The following is a 16,726-nucleotide window of genomic DNA, read 5'->3' as shown; positions in this document are numbered from 1 at the left end:
ATTCAACATAAATGAAAGTACATACTTGTTGAACGTCAAAAGAACTACCGCCAATTCACAAGAACTAGCCTCCGTCCTGAGCAGAATTGGCAAGAAACTCAGCGGGCATGTCTTTTTTTATTTTTTTTTATTAGATTATTATTTTTTAAATATGAATTTTTTACAATGAGTATTATAACGTAACAATTACTACGATATTGAAATGCCCGGAGCGAGCAACTCATTCCCACTTTGTGCAATCTTCTAGATAATCATTGACTTTATAGTAAGCTTTATTGCACAGATGTTCTTTAATAGTTTTCTTAAACCTATGTATGTGTAGGTTCTGAACATCTTGTGGGATTTTGTTGTACAGGCGCACAGACAAACACCCGAATGAGTTTCGTATCTTATGTAACCTACTCATCGGCACAACAAGCTTGTGTTTGTTCCTAGTATTTCTATTATGTATGTCAGACTTTTTAGGAAACTCCTCAATATGTTTACGAACATACATCAAATTTTCAAAAATGTACTGGGATGGCATAGTGAGAACTTTAATTTCTTTAAATTTCTCCCTCAGGGATTCCCTTGAGTGCATGTTATAAATAGCACGTATAGCTCTTTTCTGCAGAATAAATATCATTTCTACATCGGCCGCATTGCCCCATAGCAAAATGCCATAGGACATGACACTGGAAGTAACTAAAGTAAACTAAACGAGCCGTGTCCGCGTTTGTTAACATTCTAATTTTTTTACTGCGTATGCTGCAGAGCTGAGCTTACTCGCCAATTTATGAATATGAGGTCCCCATTGCAGTTTGGAGTCCACTGTTATACCAAGAAATACGGTTGACTCAACAAGCTCCAATGATTCCTCAGAAACAATTACATCACTATCCACTTGTCTCACATTTAAAGATGGTTTAATACCATAAACACGCATACAAAAATTATTAAGATTGCGCTAAAAAATAACGGCACTAGAATTTTTTAATTCTGATGTATCTCCACAGATACAAAGTCAAGAAAAGGGCTAGAATATAAATTAAAATAGAACATGACTTAAGGGTCTTAGTTACCAGGTCATAAAATCCCTTAAAAAAATACAATTTATAGATAATGCATAGAACACTTCCCTTCGCTAAAATAGAGTTCTGTGACACTTCCAATGTGCCCGTCTGATCATAAATTGTACACATTATTTGATTTTGGTGTCCACTACCAAATCTGAAAGAAACATCGATTGTAAACGAAATTAATTGGGGATAACGTTTTAATTTTAAACTTTGCGGCAGAATTTACTTAATTGATCTCCAAAAGATTTAATAAAAAATGAACAGCATTGGCGAAGAATGTACAGACCTAAAGAAAAAATACGATGATTGTTTCAATACTTGGTTCTCGGAAAGGTTCTTAAAAGGCGATCAAGATGATTCTGTTTGCGCTGGAATATTTAAAATTTATCAAGAATGTGTTAAGGTACACATTTTGTTTATCTTATCTTCAAAGAAAAAAAATTAACGTTAGAGTTTCAAGTGAAAGATTGATAATTCAGAACATAATTCTTCTGAACCTAACAAGGTTCATATAGTTCATTCCAAATTAAATCATAATTCAAACATAATAATCCAATATTTATTGAATCTATGAAATATGAAACTGCACTCATATATCTATGCTAATAGTGTACATTAATTTCAGAATGCAATGAAACAGCAAAGCATTGATTTCAAAGAAATAGATAAGGATATCTTAGGCACTGAAAATGAATACAAAACACCACCAAATGCAAATAGTAGCTGACAACCCAAATTGGTCTGTGTCTTTAAACCCACAGCCTGTTGCAATATCCTTGGCAAGTTTCTTAAGATTCCATGCAGTTACCAAGATTTCAGTGATAATAGGCTTACAGTGAAAGAGGAAAATGAATGTGTTAAAACTTATGAAGTTTCTTGTGTGAATGATGAAAATTAGTGAATAGAAATAAATGTATAATCGATGGATTAAAACTTTTAAGTCTAATTTTTTTAATACCACTGATGAAATAGTTCAATATTTACTCCATTCGACATATTATATACTATGCAGTGTACAAAAAAAAACAAGTTTCAGTTGCTGAGTGAAATACACAATTTTGTTAGGATGCATTAGTAAACCCCTGACTGTTGAACCAAGGGTTGTGGGTTCAATTCTCATATCAGGAAAACATTCGTGTGATGAACAGGTTCGTTTCTTTGTCTGGGTGTCTATTATCTATGTATGCAAATATTCAAATGTATTTAAGGTTACATGTTAAGTCGACCGATTTCCGTTAAGGGCATGTAGTTTATATAGTTTCTGATTGATTTGACTATGAAACACATCCTAAATCTAACCGATTTAAAGATATTTGCATTTAATTGTTTTTTATAAAAATACCTGATTTTTGACTATCAGCTTAGATATTTTCAAATGCGTAAATCTTATTATTATTATTATTACATTTTTACTTTGTAAAATAAGATTATGTATGACCCCTATAACCAATATTGTACGTAAAATGAATAAATAAGCTGTTGTAGATGATTAAAACTTATAAAAACTGATACAAAATTAGATAGTTTATTTTGTTTCATCAATATTTAAAAAAAAAATGGTGCCTGGTTGGCAGATGTGCTTAATGATTTCTACTTGATTTCATCAACTATCCAATAAGGTATAACAATCTAGGGTTTAAATAAAACAGCATAGAAAAAAATTGTTGCGAGCCCCCAGGTAGCAGGTTCTAACAGTCCCTCCCCAATTGTCCTTCAAGGTTAATGCGATGCGTGCAAGTTTAATGTAATGTTTCTGGACTCTTTCTTCTGATTCCGGACTGCTGTGCTTGTAAACTGGACTCTGATTTATGCTTGTGATACAGAACTGTGAAATATGACGACCTACACCAATGAGGGAATAGGCTGACATGTTAATTTGTTACGGATACTGCTATTCTGTCTGCACATGCTCGCAATGAGTACATGACACGCTATCCCGGCCGTCGAGTGCCGGATGTGAGCGTGTTCGACGGAGTTTATCGAAGACTTCGAGAAACTGGCTCCGTATCAAGACGTCGTACAGACTTGGGAAGACCACGTGTGATTGATGACGACGAAAAACAAACCAATAAGGTAGTGGAACGATTTCGATTGAATCCAACCACTTCTATTAATATTGTTGTCCGTAATCTGGGACTCTCGCAATGGAAAGTTTGGTTTACCGTTCAGACAGAGTGCCGATACCCATATCATTATACGTCGGTACATGCTATCGAAGGGGGAGATCCCGTGAGAAGATTAGATTTCTGCAGATTTATGTTAAATGCTGATAAGATTTTTTCCTGTGAGGAGGCCTAAATGACCTATTAGATGATTTGCCACTCAATCTGATTCAAGACACGTGGTTTCAGCATGATGTCTGCCCTGCACATTTCAGGACAAGTCAGAATAGCTGGACACAAATTATCCAAACAAATGGATTGGATGAGGTAGGCCTATACCCTGGCCAGCCAGAAGTCCGGACCTAACCCCCATGGATTTTTATGTGCGGGGACACATGAAAAGTCTCGTGTACAGTGAGCCCAACTCAATTTCATCAATTGAAGTAGGTATTGAGAGACAGGATTATTAATGTGGCGAATGAAATAAGAAGGAAATTAACTACTGGTGTAGTGAAAACTGGACTTCGTAAAATAATGCGAAGATGTGTGCAAAACAGGGGTGGACATGTTGAACATGAGATTTAGACTTTAAGATGCTTTGTTTGAACTTGAAAGCATAATAAATTTAGTATCTTGTACTCACTTATAAAAAAACATTAAATTCTTGTATCAATTCTTAGTACCTCAACATGCAAACATTACATTCAAAATAATAATGTCATAGTTAAAATAAGTAAATAGAAATGTTTTCTTCAAGCATCACATTGAAGTTTTTGTTGTTTGCCATGTTTATTAAATCTGCACAGGAGCGGAGAAATAGAATATAATATATAATTTTGTATAGACAATGGATAGAAAGGAATCTAATTGTTGCTCTCAAGCCATTGCTGATTAAAATGAACTATGGCCCAGCAATTAAAATAGCACGTATACATTGTACTGCGGAGATCGGAATCGTTGATCAGGCGTCCTCGGGGTGGCGCTGCGAGTCTGGTTAGTGTTGACCGCGGGAAACCCCTTACTCAAACCGGGTTCAGACCTCCGGCGGAGATTGGGCGTCGGGTGATAGAGTGCAGGGGAGTCACTTAGTGCGGTAGGGCCCTAAAACGTCCTTGGGTCTGTGGTCTGCTCCCAACCTCTGCAGATCATCAAGTCCTATGAAACCTACCTATTGCATAGATCTTGAACATGCTATGTAGTAAATAAATTAGAACACAATTTAACATTATTAGTCTCCGAACAATTTATTTTAATTAAGTATTAATACATTTTTTTATTTTACATTAATACTAAACATTTTTATCTCTGGCTTGTGTCCCTTGGGCGATAGGCAATACCTCGACTCTTCATTTCTCTTATTACACCTGCTGGCAACCTTCCAGAAACAGATATTGCATAAACTCCTTTACAAAATCTACCTGTGGATAAAGGGGGGTATTTGTAATAATTTAATTAAAAGAATTCTAACTATATTGTACCATCATTTTGCTGTTTAGCTTACTAATTCGCTGCCATTTGCAAACCCAGCTGTCTTCAGGATTCATTACTGCAATCATTCTGTAAACAAAAATTCAAAATTAATAAATTTTTTTAGACCAAATTGATGATCATTCATCACAACTTACCCATCAAAGTTATTACTTGTGCAATCATAGACATTATCTTTGTTACTTTTCATGCGAAGAAATTCATCACAATTGTCACAGCCTTCATATTCAAATTGGTCAAATGTCTGCAATTAATAAAATGAATCGTAAGTCTGTTGTTATAGGCCTAAGATAGCAATATCTCATCTCTTTCACTGGATGTTCTAAAAAGCGATTAAGAGAGAATGCAAAATGAAAGAAGAATTCTTCTTGAAGAATGAAAATAGAATTTTTAGTTTTATATCAGCATGAGTTATTCCTATCATCCTGATTCTGTCTCTTGCAAAGCATTCAGTCATTTCGATTTGAAGGGTGGTATAGCTATTATACAATACAATTGAGACTTAAGACTTCGATTAATACTTGCTAACTGTGTACTCAACAAGTATACATATTAAATGTAACTATTAGGAATATTCTAGTTTCAGCTGTAGAGAAACATAACATGCTAAATAGTAGTAATCGTAGGTGGTTGGTTGGTTTTTTTAGTGTTGTTGAAACTACCTGAGAAGTTTTAAGCTGTAAATAATCTTTAACAGATGCAAAATTTATGTAAGAATATATCTAATTAGTTGTAAGTACAATAATTATTACAAAATTGTTGAGATCTTAAATTACCTTTATCAAAGAGCAGACCAGGCATGCTCGCAACCCGCGTAATTCTTTTGGCACCGTTTCTATGGACATTATACTGCACCGTATGTATAGAAAATAAGCTAAACAATAAACATTACATTCAAAATAAATTGCATTACACAAATAAATTTCAATTTACCATTGACTTCAAATTGATTCGTTCAAAAGACAGGCAAAGGAAACATTGCCAATAAAGTCAAGTCCATAGATTATACCCTTAATAAAGCAGCAAAATCATGTCAAATTAAAAGTAAAAATATCCTTGACTTATGAGTTATGAAAAGTAAAGGAATGCAATTAAATAATATGGAGGATAGAACTAAGGCGCACCATCCTCTATAGGGGACAAGTTGAAAAAGTGTCCACATTAGACATGTGTAAGTAATGCGAGTGATATTACTCGGGTAATATTACTCTACGATGTAATGCAACATCACACATTACGCGAAGGGAACAAACATCACACTATCACCCAACATGTTTCTTTCTTTGTCGTGTAATGTTGCTTAATACACGAACGGAACCGAGCGAGCGAGACAGACCGATCTACGCAAAATAAATGAGCAAGCGACACGGAATTATTCCTAGTGATTTTGAACCGTATGTCCTGGCCGCTAGGTACATTTTTATACCTATGGTACGTCTGAATTTTAATATAGGTATTTGTGTTTATATTTTTCATGCGGCCAGCCGGTAGCTCCCCGCAAGTACTTACTTAATTTTTTATTCGCAACTTTTGTAAAATCGCTAGTCGCTCGTAATTGTTTAGTAATATTTCATATTAATTTTTGTGTTTGAATTACTTAAGCACTTGTTTGAAGATAGTTTTATTATTTGTTTTAATGCGTGTTTAATAAGTGAAAGAAATAACGGCGTCTAAATGAAAGTACAGTCCTCCTTGGATGCACTTTGAGGATATCGCACCGAAACAATGCATCTACTGCTCTCCTATATTAACATTATTGTCGAGCTCAATTTGCAGTCTAAGTCGCCATATGAAATCCGTTCATCCCACAATAAATTATATTAAGTAAAAAATAAAATTATTATATTATTAAGTAAGTCAATCTGTCAAGTAATATAACAGTGTATTACAATACAAAGTTCATACTTTGTATTGTAATACACTACTGTAATGACACACCCGAATCATTACCTAAGTGATGTGTATAATACACATCACTTAGGTAATGATTCGGGTGTATAGATACAATGTATTCGTCGTCACAGTATCTATTGAACGCACCGAGTAATGTTAAGAGTGATGTGTAATGTTTTCGAGTAATATCACCTGTCTGTAAAAGTGATGTCATATCACATTACATTGGGAAGTGATGTTTTGCGCAAGTCTAGTCCACATGTAAGCAGCAAGTTATACATAATATTTCGAAGACTCACCGAAATAGCGCTAATGTAGGAAGTGGAAGTCGTAGGTATGAATATTGCTGTTTTAACAGAGTGAAGTGTACTGAATTACACTGAAGAGTGTGTTTTAATATATGTAGTTTTATTATTCGTAGCTGCGAAAACTGTTCGTCGCACAACACATTCCAGCTCGCGCAGACGAACGGTGCGGAGCTCTCTGTTGTTATCGTTATGTACACTTGAAATGTAATAAATGCCGAAGTGTAGTAGTTTATGGTGCTGTTTTTAAAATCATTCCACTTGCTACTATGGCGCCACTTTAATTCTTTTTGGCGGACGCTTTTTAATATACTGAGATTCTACTCCTAAGTTCTACCTTACATATTAAATAGGGTGATATAATATAGCGGCGTAGTTAGACGAGATAAAAAAAGTCGAGATAAAAGCTTTCAGTAAAATGGTAAGAATTAAAAGTTAGCATGTGTGTATTTCAATCAGCTGATATCACGTGACTTCTGCAACTTCCGAAAAGAATCTAGTTATCGAAATTTTTAGAATATTTTTTGCATTTAATAAGTTTTACTCATTCCTGCGTTAAGCTTGGTTTAATATATCTTATAAATCTTTCTTTCTACCTAGATTATCCAGATTATTGGTCACGTGCCAAAGAGTGCTGAATGAAAGTGGTATCAAAGGGATAGTTCCCATTTGGCGGGGAGAGCCGTATGGCGTCCGCATTTAATTCGTACGACCAGTTTTAATACAAATATATTAAGTGTATAATCTATGTTTAATACATTTACTTCATGGTGCTAAGGCGTTTTGTGAGTCCCTATTGGCAGGTACCATCACCCTTGCCATTTTCTGCAGCGAAGCAATAATGCGTTTCGGTTTGAAGGGCGAGGGAGCCGCAGTAGGTACTGTAAAAACTGAGACTTAGCATTCATGTTTCGGTATCCACCTAACACCAGATGGGTCGTGAGCAGTAGCTTAAGTTAAATATAGTTCAAGGGTAGACAGAAGAATAATTTGTTCATTACGTTGAACGTACTTTTTATCCCGAAACTATTTAGTTGGAATTTTTTTTTTTTTCGTTTTATCGAATCTATTTCAAATATCCTTTGTGGGACACCTAGTATCTAATATGCTAGTGAGTACCGATCCACACTGTAAACTGTGAATAAACGTGTTTTTGGATTAAAATTCATTATTTTAACTGAGCGAATTTTCATTTTAAAACTAGCACCTACTAAAATGCAATGAATTAGATTCGTTAATTTTAGTAAATTTTTATTATTTCATGTTCCCAGTTTTCCTTTTAACATTTTTTACTAATAAGCTTAATTCAATATCCTCTTTACTCCTTTTAGTATCTACTTCGGAAGAAGCAGTATCGGCCGGCCTTCTTTTTAATTTTTCTTGAATTAGTTTCTCCATGTTTTTGGTCTTCTTGAAGTTAGGATCGCTGGGGTCGATATTAAAATGATGTGAATTGTAAATTGCAGAGAAACGTTGGTCGTCCAGGTTTATTTCGAAGTCTGGTAAGGACTGCTTCTCTTCTCTCATCTTTTCTTTTAGTTTCTTTTTTCTTTTCGCCTTTTTGGTGTTAGCATTTTCTGTTTCCTGTATTTTTTTAAGACTAAAGTGCATTTTACCGTCCTCCTCTTCCAATAACAATTCAAGTTCGGCTTTTTTCTTTTCTTCGTCGTGTTCAATATTTTCGTTGCTTGTAGGATTTACTTTAGATTTACCTTTTGTACCTTTAAATTCTGGTTTATTGAATTCTTCTGCAAAGTACGGGTCGTTCATGTCGATATCAGACGGTACATCATCAGACACATTATCTGAATTATCATCTTCATCTTGTTTCGAATCTTTCATCTTTTTCATTTTCTTTAACCTCTTCTTTTCTTTACGCTTCTTCAATAATTGTTCAAACGGCGTAAGGTTCGCGTTTCCTGTGAAAGGATGCGTCATAATCATATAAAAATCAAATTGTTTCAATCTTTATAAAAATATATATAATTTTTGCCTGTGATTGAACTCTTTCTGAACAGCCGGACCAATTTTGACAAATTTTTGGTGTGATCAAGTAGATTCGAGAATTCGTCCACAGCAAAATGCATTTTCAAATATTTTTTTATAGAAACAATTTGAAAGTTTTGTTTTTAAGATCGACATCTTCCAACAAGTCCCCTAGTTTATTACATAAAAATAAATAATCTACTTCTAGCTTGCTGTATTTGATTACTCCATAGTTTGAAGAACTACATTAATTTTGAATGAATACATGTTGAATACATAAATTTTACAGAAAACTAATAATATTTAACTATGCTTTAACTATAATTAAAAATATTTGAACAGAAAAACACTAGTTTCACAGAAACAGTAGTTGCAAAGTGCTATTATTTTTACTTGTTATAAAGTAAATGACAAAGTGCTAAATATAATTCTCATTGAGTTCACGTTTATTTCTAAAATACCTTCATCTTGTTTCTTTTTGACCAGTTCTTGCGCTTTTTCTTTTATTCCTAATCCCCACGTAATTTCCATTTCCATATCTTTATTTTTCTTCTTTTCCTCTTTTTTATCAATTTCATCAAGTAATAATTTGTATTTTTGTATCGGATCTTCATTGTCGTCGTCTGATTGAATATTGCTTTCAATTTTTTTGGGCTGATTCTCATCTGTAAAATGTTCATTCCGCAATTATTTTTAGTGTTAAAGTATGAGACGAGCACGCAGTTAATTTATTGAAATGTCTAGGCGTCTACTACCTCATTACCTTGCTCATGAGAACATTCCATAATGCATACATAAAATTCAAATTTCAAATCAACAGTACCCCTGTTATTGTTAGTGTCGATGTGAGCATTACCACCAGAGGGGTCATCTTCTCGAGCCATACACCTATTAGGTTCGTCTACCTATTAAGGCGATAAAATATATTTGTAAATGTATATTTGTCTACTGTATGCACACTGTATCCTGTATGTACAGGCATTTTCGCACACTATTATGCTGCTATAAATATTTTGCATTATAATATAATTTCTTATTTTAATTCTCTACCTTCGCTTTCATCACTACTCGAAGCTAAATATTCTTTGAGGTCAAGGTCTTCTATTTTCCCGTCGAGTGCGTTTTTAATTATTTCAGTGCGGTTAGGATTGGTGGCGTCCCATGTAAGCTCGACCTTAGCTTGTTGCAGCGCTGTAGTTGTGAACAGACGAGGCTTGTACTTGCGGAGGTCGGGCAACTTACTGCATACCTCACGGGGTTCCTGACAACAATCGTCGGCGATTATTTTAATAGTATTTTCTAGAAGCATTCATCTCATAATTAGTATATTATAGCAACAATATATCTGCGAAAAACGTAACGTTGATGATTGCAATAACATTTCGGTGACAAGTGGTGTCATGAAAACACAGGAACAATTCATCTTGTTTAATTCAATTGACCCTTTCCATTACTTAAATTAATATTATTAATGATAGAAATGAGAACGTACATGATCGAAAGTTACATTATCAGGTATGAACCTCATATCGAGGCGAGTTGCACTACTTTCGTATTCCATCCCGTCACATTCATTATACAACTTATCAGCGGTAGTCACTGTATCACATTCCACCACTGCATAGAAGTATTTCAATCTATTCAGCTGGTAACGTCGCAGTTTTTCCATGTGGTATGTTGATCCTGAAAAAATACAATATATTTTCATCTTGAGTGCAATTTACACTACGAATATATCTATACTAATATTATAAAGAGGAAAGATTTGTTTGTTTGTTTGTTTCGAATAGGCTCCGAAACTACTGGACCGATTTGAAAAATTCTTGTTCCATTAGAAGCCGACATTGTCCCTGATGAACATAGGCTACTTATTTTTATTTTTTTTATTTTTATTTTTTTGTTTCATGTGTGTTTTAATGTTTCCGAAGCGAAGCGAGGGCGGGCCGCTATACTAGATAAAGTTGTAACCCAAAAGTATATTTATAGTGTTATTTATGAATTCTTTGTTTATTTGTTAGTTGAACTAATCAACAGAAGCGTAATGTAATATTAATTTTATTTATATTTTTACAATTATATTTTTAACAATATTTTACAAGCTTTTTTTTTAATCAGCCTTGAAAATAAAATACTTGAACTTGACATATACTCGATGAAAAATGTTTGTCGAACTTGAAGAAGAAGGCTATCATGTAAATGAGTTCGGGTTTATAAAAAAACACTAGAACATGCCGTGAGGTGGTGCATCTATTGTAGGCACGAGTGTTTGAAACGGTATCTAGACTGTTCCTTGATAACTAGATCCTCTGAGAAGGCGAAGTCTGCGAGACATGCAGAGAAGACGCTGGTACAAGTTATCAGTAACTTGAGGGATAATATTCCGGTTTACCAGGCTTGTGAATGCCGTCCGTAATGAATAACGTCTGTTTATTTCCACGTTTTATAGATGCAGTTCGACATCACAGCATTGAAGTTTTAAAATTCGAAGAATTGTATTGTAAAGTATTTTATGGTATCTTCTTTGGTTTTCGCGACTACCAGACGCATCTAAAACTATTTTACTATTATTTCTTTTTTTGTAGTTAGTGCGGGTAGTTAGCACAATATTCAAATGTCGACGAATAATGCCCTAATCATCCATAAACCATGAAAACTTTAAAGTATTTGAAACGTCGGAAATAATATTATAAACAAGAGCAAGATTAAACTATAAAAGTTTACAAACAAAGACACTTGTCATTAGAATCTAATATTGTAATTCTATGTATGATTCTTTTATTACATTTACTTTTATTCAATTCCCTTTAATTCAAAGGCAATCATTAAAATTCTGAATTAACATTTTTTAGCAAAACAAAAAAACTAACCCTCTTCATTTCCACCATCTTCAGGGAGATTTTCAGATTTTTCTGTTGTCAGTTCAATGGGGCCTCGTACTTCTTCTTCTTGCATTCTTTTCAAACCAAATTCAGAGGGATAAATCTGCCAAATTCAATATCACAATGCTTTTACTTAATTAAGTAGGGAGTAGACAGCGGCTTGGCTCTGCCCCTGGCATTGCTGAAGTCCATGGGCGACGGTAACCACTCACCATCAGGTGGGCCGTATGCTCGTCTGCCTACAAGGGCAATAAAAAAAAAAAGTAGGAAGTCAACAGAGAAATTTATTTATTTTATGTTGTTTACTTTTAATGTTATTTTTAGTAATGTGATTATTTTATTTGACAATAGTAGACGCTGGCTGCATATCATTCACAAGGAATCTAAAAATAATCTGAGATAGTAATCTAAATGAATGGAACTAGGAAAGCATAATTATTTTGACAAAATGAAAAATTAGAATAGCATTAATTTTAAAGTCCTCAAGATTATGTAGTTGTACTTAAGGGGTGGTTGCACTGATAGTCACTAATACATTCTTAATGCAAACTTACCGAAATCTTGTGAATAATTCCTCCAGGCGGAATAAATGAATTCAGCAAAACCATCAGATCCGATGCTTTAATGTTATCCCAGTCCATATTGCAAATGGCGATTCTGAAAATGTAGATTTTCGGAAGTTTTTATTTTACCATTTTCACTTACAAAAAAATGGATACAAGTATCTTATTTTGAATTGAAGTGCTTTAGAGTTGTAGATGTGTACATTATAATCAAAGTGTCTTGGATATGGTAATGATTTTAAAAAAGCAGATAAGGTAAGTTATTTAAGCTGGAATACTACCACTGTGCCTACTTGGAGGGTGTAGCATTTATGCTTTGTGGTTTGAAAGGTAAGATAAAAATTAATGTCATTATTTAATCTTTTCCATCTGATAGTGTGTGGTGACATTCATGTTGTACTCTCTACCCGAGTCCTAGCAACTTCTTCATAAGTACCATAATACCAATAGAAGTAAACAAACTACCAACCTCCGAGTTGACTCTTCAGTAGTTTCAGCATCAGCATCCAACTCTCCCCATTCATGCTCCATTTCACTATCATCTTCTGTATCGCTACTTTCTGCTTCTGAAGAACTATCCGTAAGCAAAACACCTAGAACATGCATTCATCAATTTTAATTTGATAGCTCAGTAGCTTTTGAAATATAAAAGTAAAGTTATTGGGCAAACAACTATTCCAGAATTCAAATCATACAGGTAGATACCTATTTTACTAATATATACTAAATATGTATTAATAAGCAAGCTTCACAATGAAAGAATAACATTGGATATAACAAGCGGCCCATTGTAAATATCATGATGTAATAGAATTACATAAAAAAAAATTAACTTAATCCATGGTGGTATGGCTCATTGTACATTCTCATGGATTGACTTCTGACTTATTTGGGTGGTGAGCTGAGTAGCTCACTAATGCAAAAAAGATTAAATGAAAATCCAACTATATACTAGGAAAATTACATGACTGCATAAATTATAGGACTCCTCATTCTGAAGTACATGATATATTAGGTGTTCACTTGTCTAATACAAACCTTCACCGCGAGCATAGTCAATATCTAAATCCAATAATCTAGTCTTAATTTTTTTATCTAGTTTTCCACGGGTTAATTTGTCATTTAATGTTTTAGGGTCAATTTTATCAATACTCTCATCGTCAGTAGACGGTCGCTTTACAAAACGCCCTGGTTCTTCTGCTTTTTCTTCATCGGAATCTTCGCTGTCGTCCGATTCGTCTAAATCGTAATACTTTCTCAAGTTCTCAGTTGAAGTCTCATTAATGGGCCGTCCCCTTTTATCTACTGTGTATTTAACTTTGAACTTTTCATCGTCAAACATGGGCTGAAATCTTTTATCAATTTTTACCTTTCTTTCATGTTTCGGGATTTGTCTGTATCGTGGATCACTCAAATATTTGGTGAATCGACTATCTTGCAAAATATTACTCATCTTCAATAGATGCTTAGTCCTGTTAAATAAGAATGGATTACTTTTATAACCTTTACAGATGTAATTTTAAAACGTTTTTGTGTGTGTATCACTTCACAGGTCTACAATTACTTTTTATGACATAACCTAAAACATTCTTTATGTTTACTCCTCCGTGAAGCAGGCAAAGGCAAGGCAAAGGTAATACAGTCTATGTCTATACAGCTAAATTTCCTGCAACATAAGCCGAAGTACCGGTAAAATGGGGCGATTAGGGATTGAAAGGCGAATCGGGAAAAAACCGGGAAAATCTTTCGACGCTCAATATAAGTTTTATATTCGTTGCAAAATCTTCCATTTTTTGTAGTTTAATAGTAGAATGTTGAAAGTTCACAAAACAACTCTGAATATGCATGATAATAGCTGCTAACTTATAAAAAATCGCGTTTCAAATTAACTTCCTGTGGTGGTAATTATTTTAGTGCTAGAAACTTTGCTCTCTTTTATTTATTTGATAATAATAAAAGACGACTATGATTTATAAACGTTATTTAGTGTTTGAACCAGCATATATATTAAAGGTAAGTCTCAGTTGTTATTGGTTTTAATGTATTTGATTAAATAAAAATACATGTAAAAATCTGTTGTTTTTGGGGATATTGGGGACGGCTTAGGTACAAATGACAACGAAAAAGGGGTCAATTGGGATGACAATACGTGAAATGGAAACGACCTAAGTATAAATAGGTACAGGTTTGTAGGGTTGTCTATGTAGTTATAACAATATTTTTTAAATTTGTTGGTAAAAATCTGGTTTATTCGAAGCGAAATTGGGAATAAGTCTTTAGTTGAAATAGATAAGCAATTTAAAATAAGTAAGTCGATTTTGCAGAGACATGTAACAAGATCAATGAAATCTCAAGGTGGACAAAAATGTCTAAGTAATACATAATAAAATATTTAATATTTGTTCAGAGTGGGGGTATTCATCTGATTAATCCATGGAATAACCGACACACCTAATCTCTTAACCCAGATAGAAATATCAGCACTGTCGATTGCACCTATAATTGAGGTGATGTCTGCCATGTACCTTTGTCAGTTTTTCAATTTTTTTTATTGATGATCACTTTCTTGTTGCAACTAAATAAATAAATAAATTAAAACTATATATAAAAATAAAAGTAGTGCCAACCCTAGCAAATTTCTCATTTCGTCCCAATTAACCGCAATTTTCGGGTAAATAGGGATTACACCTATTTTTGCATTTTTTGCTTAAACTGGAATGCTAGTTGCATAATTTTAAATTAGACAACAAAGATGCCCCCAAGACTCAATCATTTTGATCCTGATATAGCATTATATACATCAACAACTACCTTAAAATTGCTCATAAAGTTGGAATTTGTCCCGAATCGCCCCATTTTACGGTAATGTTTGTTAAATGGAGAGTGAAAAGGAACAAAAATAATTTGATTTTGGAATGAAATTAAATTAAGCAAAGGGAGATAAGACAAAATCGTGGCTATTGAATGCAATAACATCATAGTAAAAGGTGGGCTTTTACTGAGTACAGAGAACTTTTTTGAAAAATTATAGCTTTTTAAAAAGTAGAAACCAACCTTTTTACCTAGGTTCTTAATTAGTAGTGCCTTCGAGGCTATTCTGGCTTCACCAGGTATATAGACGAGCTCACAGAGTTTAGACTGAGAGACTTACTAACACTGCTCTAGCAATAGAAGTGTTATTTTGAAAAGGCTTATATTATTGAAAGGCTAGTCCACAGACACAGCCCACTTATTTTCTCGTCGGATCTTTTTAATGGGCTGCGATTCCGATCTGGTAATAGGATCAGCGAAACATTGCTCTAGCAGAGTCTCTCAGGCAGAGCCCCGTGAGCTTGTCTTGACCAATGAAGGGAAGCTGGAACAGGAATAGCCCCTTGAGGGGGAAAATAGGAAAAGGAAATAAACACGAAAATGTGCTTATGATAGACTAACTATTTAGATAAACGTCACTTTATGTCAATCAGTAACTTAAACTTAATCTGTGGGTGGAGTAAAGTAACGTGAAGTAAGGACTTTTTGGCGGGAACGCGAGGAGTGAAGTTGTGTGATTTATTTTATTTTGTCTATTTAGTGTTTCTTCGGGTTTAAATGTGTAATAATGGTGGTTTATTAAATGTTTAATATCTGTGAAAGTGCACAAATGTGGGAAAATGAAACAAAGCCGCTGGACGCAACTTCTCGGGATCCTTCAAAAAGTCCACTGAAAAAATCTTAGTAAATGACCACCATTTTACTAAAATTATATTTCATCCCATATAATCTCATTTCATTTAATTTCATCCCAGTTGACTAATGTCTCAAATTAATCATTTTCATTTCATTTCACTCTATATTATCATTTTTCATAAAAATAAGAATATACATTAAAATAAGACATGACTTAAAGGTCTTATTTACCAGGTCATAAAATCACTTTAAAAAAAAACCTGGAGTAAAAAAATAATGTTTCCGCGACCACTTAACTTTTTACTAAAAGATCCAACATCCTATAAACCTAGCTATAAAAAAAATACAATTCAAACAATTTAAATGCCGACATTTAGTCAAGTGAAGTGTAGTGACTCCAAAGTGATAGGGTGGACTAGCGGCTATAGCAATTAATTAAAACGTAAATTAAATACTTGAAAACATTGTGTTGACTTGTATAAGAGAAAATATAATTCAGAATGACACCACACATCAAAAGTAAAAAGAACATATTACAAATTCAAATATAGTGCATCATAGACAATTATACGTGGACAGCATCACGACCTTCCAACACCTTCTCCTGATGTTCACTCATGTTGCCGAGACACGTTTCTATACATGCATTAATCTTGCACAGTGTCTTTCAAATTTTACTTTTGACAATGGTTTTGTCATTACGTCAGCTAACTGAATTTCTGTGGGACAGTAGCTAATATTTATTAATCCATGCACGAAGTGTTCATGTATAAAATGGTACCGCAC

The 16,726-nt window shown here is 33.9% G+C and overlaps 3 protein-coding genes and 1 long non-coding RNA gene across 6 annotated transcripts; 2 read left to right on the top strand and 2 right to left on the bottom strand.

Annotated features, from left to right (window-relative positions):
* The first annotated feature begins 1,108 nt into the window (after positions 1-1,108).
* LOC101743048 (TP53-regulated inhibitor of apoptosis 1) lies at positions 1,109-1,991 on the top strand. The gene is made up of 2 exons (XM_004932027.4): positions 1,109-1,461; positions 1,684-1,991. Exons 1-2 carry the CDS (start codon positions 1,315-1,317, stop codon positions 1,783-1,785), a joined length of 249 nt encoding a protein of 82 aa, XP_004932084.1. The 5' UTR covers positions 1,109-1,314; the 3' UTR covers positions 1,786-1,991.
* Positions 1,992-4,378: 2,387 nt separating this feature from the next.
* Positions 4,379-6,473, bottom strand: LOC101742810 (transcription elongation factor SPT4-A). Its single transcript, XM_021351936.3, has 4 exons — positions 5,425-6,473; positions 4,786-4,892; positions 4,662-4,717; positions 4,379-4,578 (listed from the first exon to the last, which is right to left on the bottom strand). The coding sequence occupies exons 1-4, from the start codon at positions 5,491-5,493 to the stop codon at positions 4,460-4,462; spliced, it is 351 nt and encodes a 116-aa protein (XP_021207611.1). The 5' UTR covers positions 5,494-6,473; the 3' UTR covers positions 4,379-4,459.
* On the top strand, positions 6,465-8,023 carry LOC110386232 (uncharacterized). The gene is made up of 3 exons (XR_009973658.1): positions 6,465-6,574; positions 6,630-7,267; positions 7,447-8,023. It is a non-coding gene; the product is annotated as an uncharacterized LOC110386232 (long non-coding RNA).
* A 57-nt stretch (positions 8,024-8,080) lies between these two features.
* On the bottom strand, positions 8,081-15,669 carry LOC101742563 (ESF1 homolog). 3 transcript variants are annotated; one of them, XM_062669704.1, is made up of 9 exons: positions 15,329-15,669; positions 13,313-13,746; positions 12,744-12,867; positions 12,266-12,368; positions 11,700-11,814; positions 10,325-10,515; positions 9,883-10,093; positions 9,294-9,497; positions 8,081-8,765 (listed from the first exon to the last, which is right to left on the bottom strand). In XM_062669704.1, the coding sequence occupies exons 2-9, from the start codon at positions 13,725-13,727 to the stop codon at positions 8,101-8,103; spliced, it is 2,028 nt and encodes a 675-aa protein (XP_062525688.1). In that variant the 5' UTR covers positions 13,728-13,746; positions 15,329-15,669; the 3' UTR covers positions 8,081-8,100. The 3 variants fall into 3 exon arrangements, with proteins under 3 accessions (XP_062525688.1, XP_004932080.1, XP_062525687.1); XM_004932023.5 differs by lacking the exon at positions 15,329-15,669 and adding an exon at positions 13,839-14,149; XM_062669703.1 differs by lacking the exon at positions 15,329-15,669 and adding an exon at positions 13,854-13,924.
* Positions 15,670-16,726: the final 1,057 nt, after the last annotated feature.

Source organism: Bombyx mori, chromosome 8, assembly GCF_030269925.1.
Source record: "Bombyx mori chromosome 8, ASM3026992v2".
In the NCBI taxonomy this organism is placed as follows: Eukaryota; Metazoa; Arthropoda; class Insecta; order Lepidoptera; family Bombycidae; genus Bombyx; species Bombyx mori.
The sequence above is the reverse complement of the archived record's forward strand: the minus strand, read 5'-3'. Positions and strand labels throughout refer to the sequence as shown.

What these genes read in the sequence shown, in the direction of transcription:
- LOC101743048 (XM_004932027.4), top strand. Translation starts at nt 1,315, where the DNA reads ATGAACAGCATTGGCGAAGAATGTACAGACCTAAAGAAAAAATACGAT. An exon ending in TTTATCAAGAATGTGTTAAG is followed by an intron (nt 1,462 to 1,683) that starts GTACACATTTTG and finishes CATTAATTTCAG; the next exon opens with AATGCAATGAAACAGCAAAG.
- LOC101742810 (XM_021351936.3), bottom strand. Translation starts at nt 5,493, where the DNA reads ATGTCCATAGAAACGGTGCCAAAAGAATTACGCGGGTTGCGAGCATGC. An exon ending in TGGTCTGCTCTTTGATAAAG is followed by an intron (nt 4,893 to 5,424) that starts GTAATTTAAGAT and finishes TATTAATTGCAG; the next exon opens with ACATTTGACCAATTTGAATA. An exon ending in TTGCAAATGGCAGCGAATTA is followed by an intron (nt 4,579 to 4,661) that starts GTAAGCTAAACA and finishes CTTTATCCACAG; the next exon opens with GTAGATTTTGTAAAGGAGTT.
- LOC101742563 (XM_062669704.1), bottom strand. Translation starts at nt 13,727, where the DNA reads ATGAGTAATATTTTGCAAGATAGTCGATTCACCAAATATTTGAGTGAT. An exon ending in TGACTATGCTCGCGGTGAAG is followed by an intron (nt 12,868 to 13,312) that starts GTTTGTATTAGA and finishes TGCATGTTCTAG; the next exon opens with GTGTTTTGCTTACGGATAGT. An exon ending in GAATTATTCACAAGATTTCG is followed by an intron (nt 11,815 to 12,265) that starts GTAAGTTTGCAT and finishes TGAATTTGGCAG; the next exon opens with ATTTATCCCTCTGAATTTGG.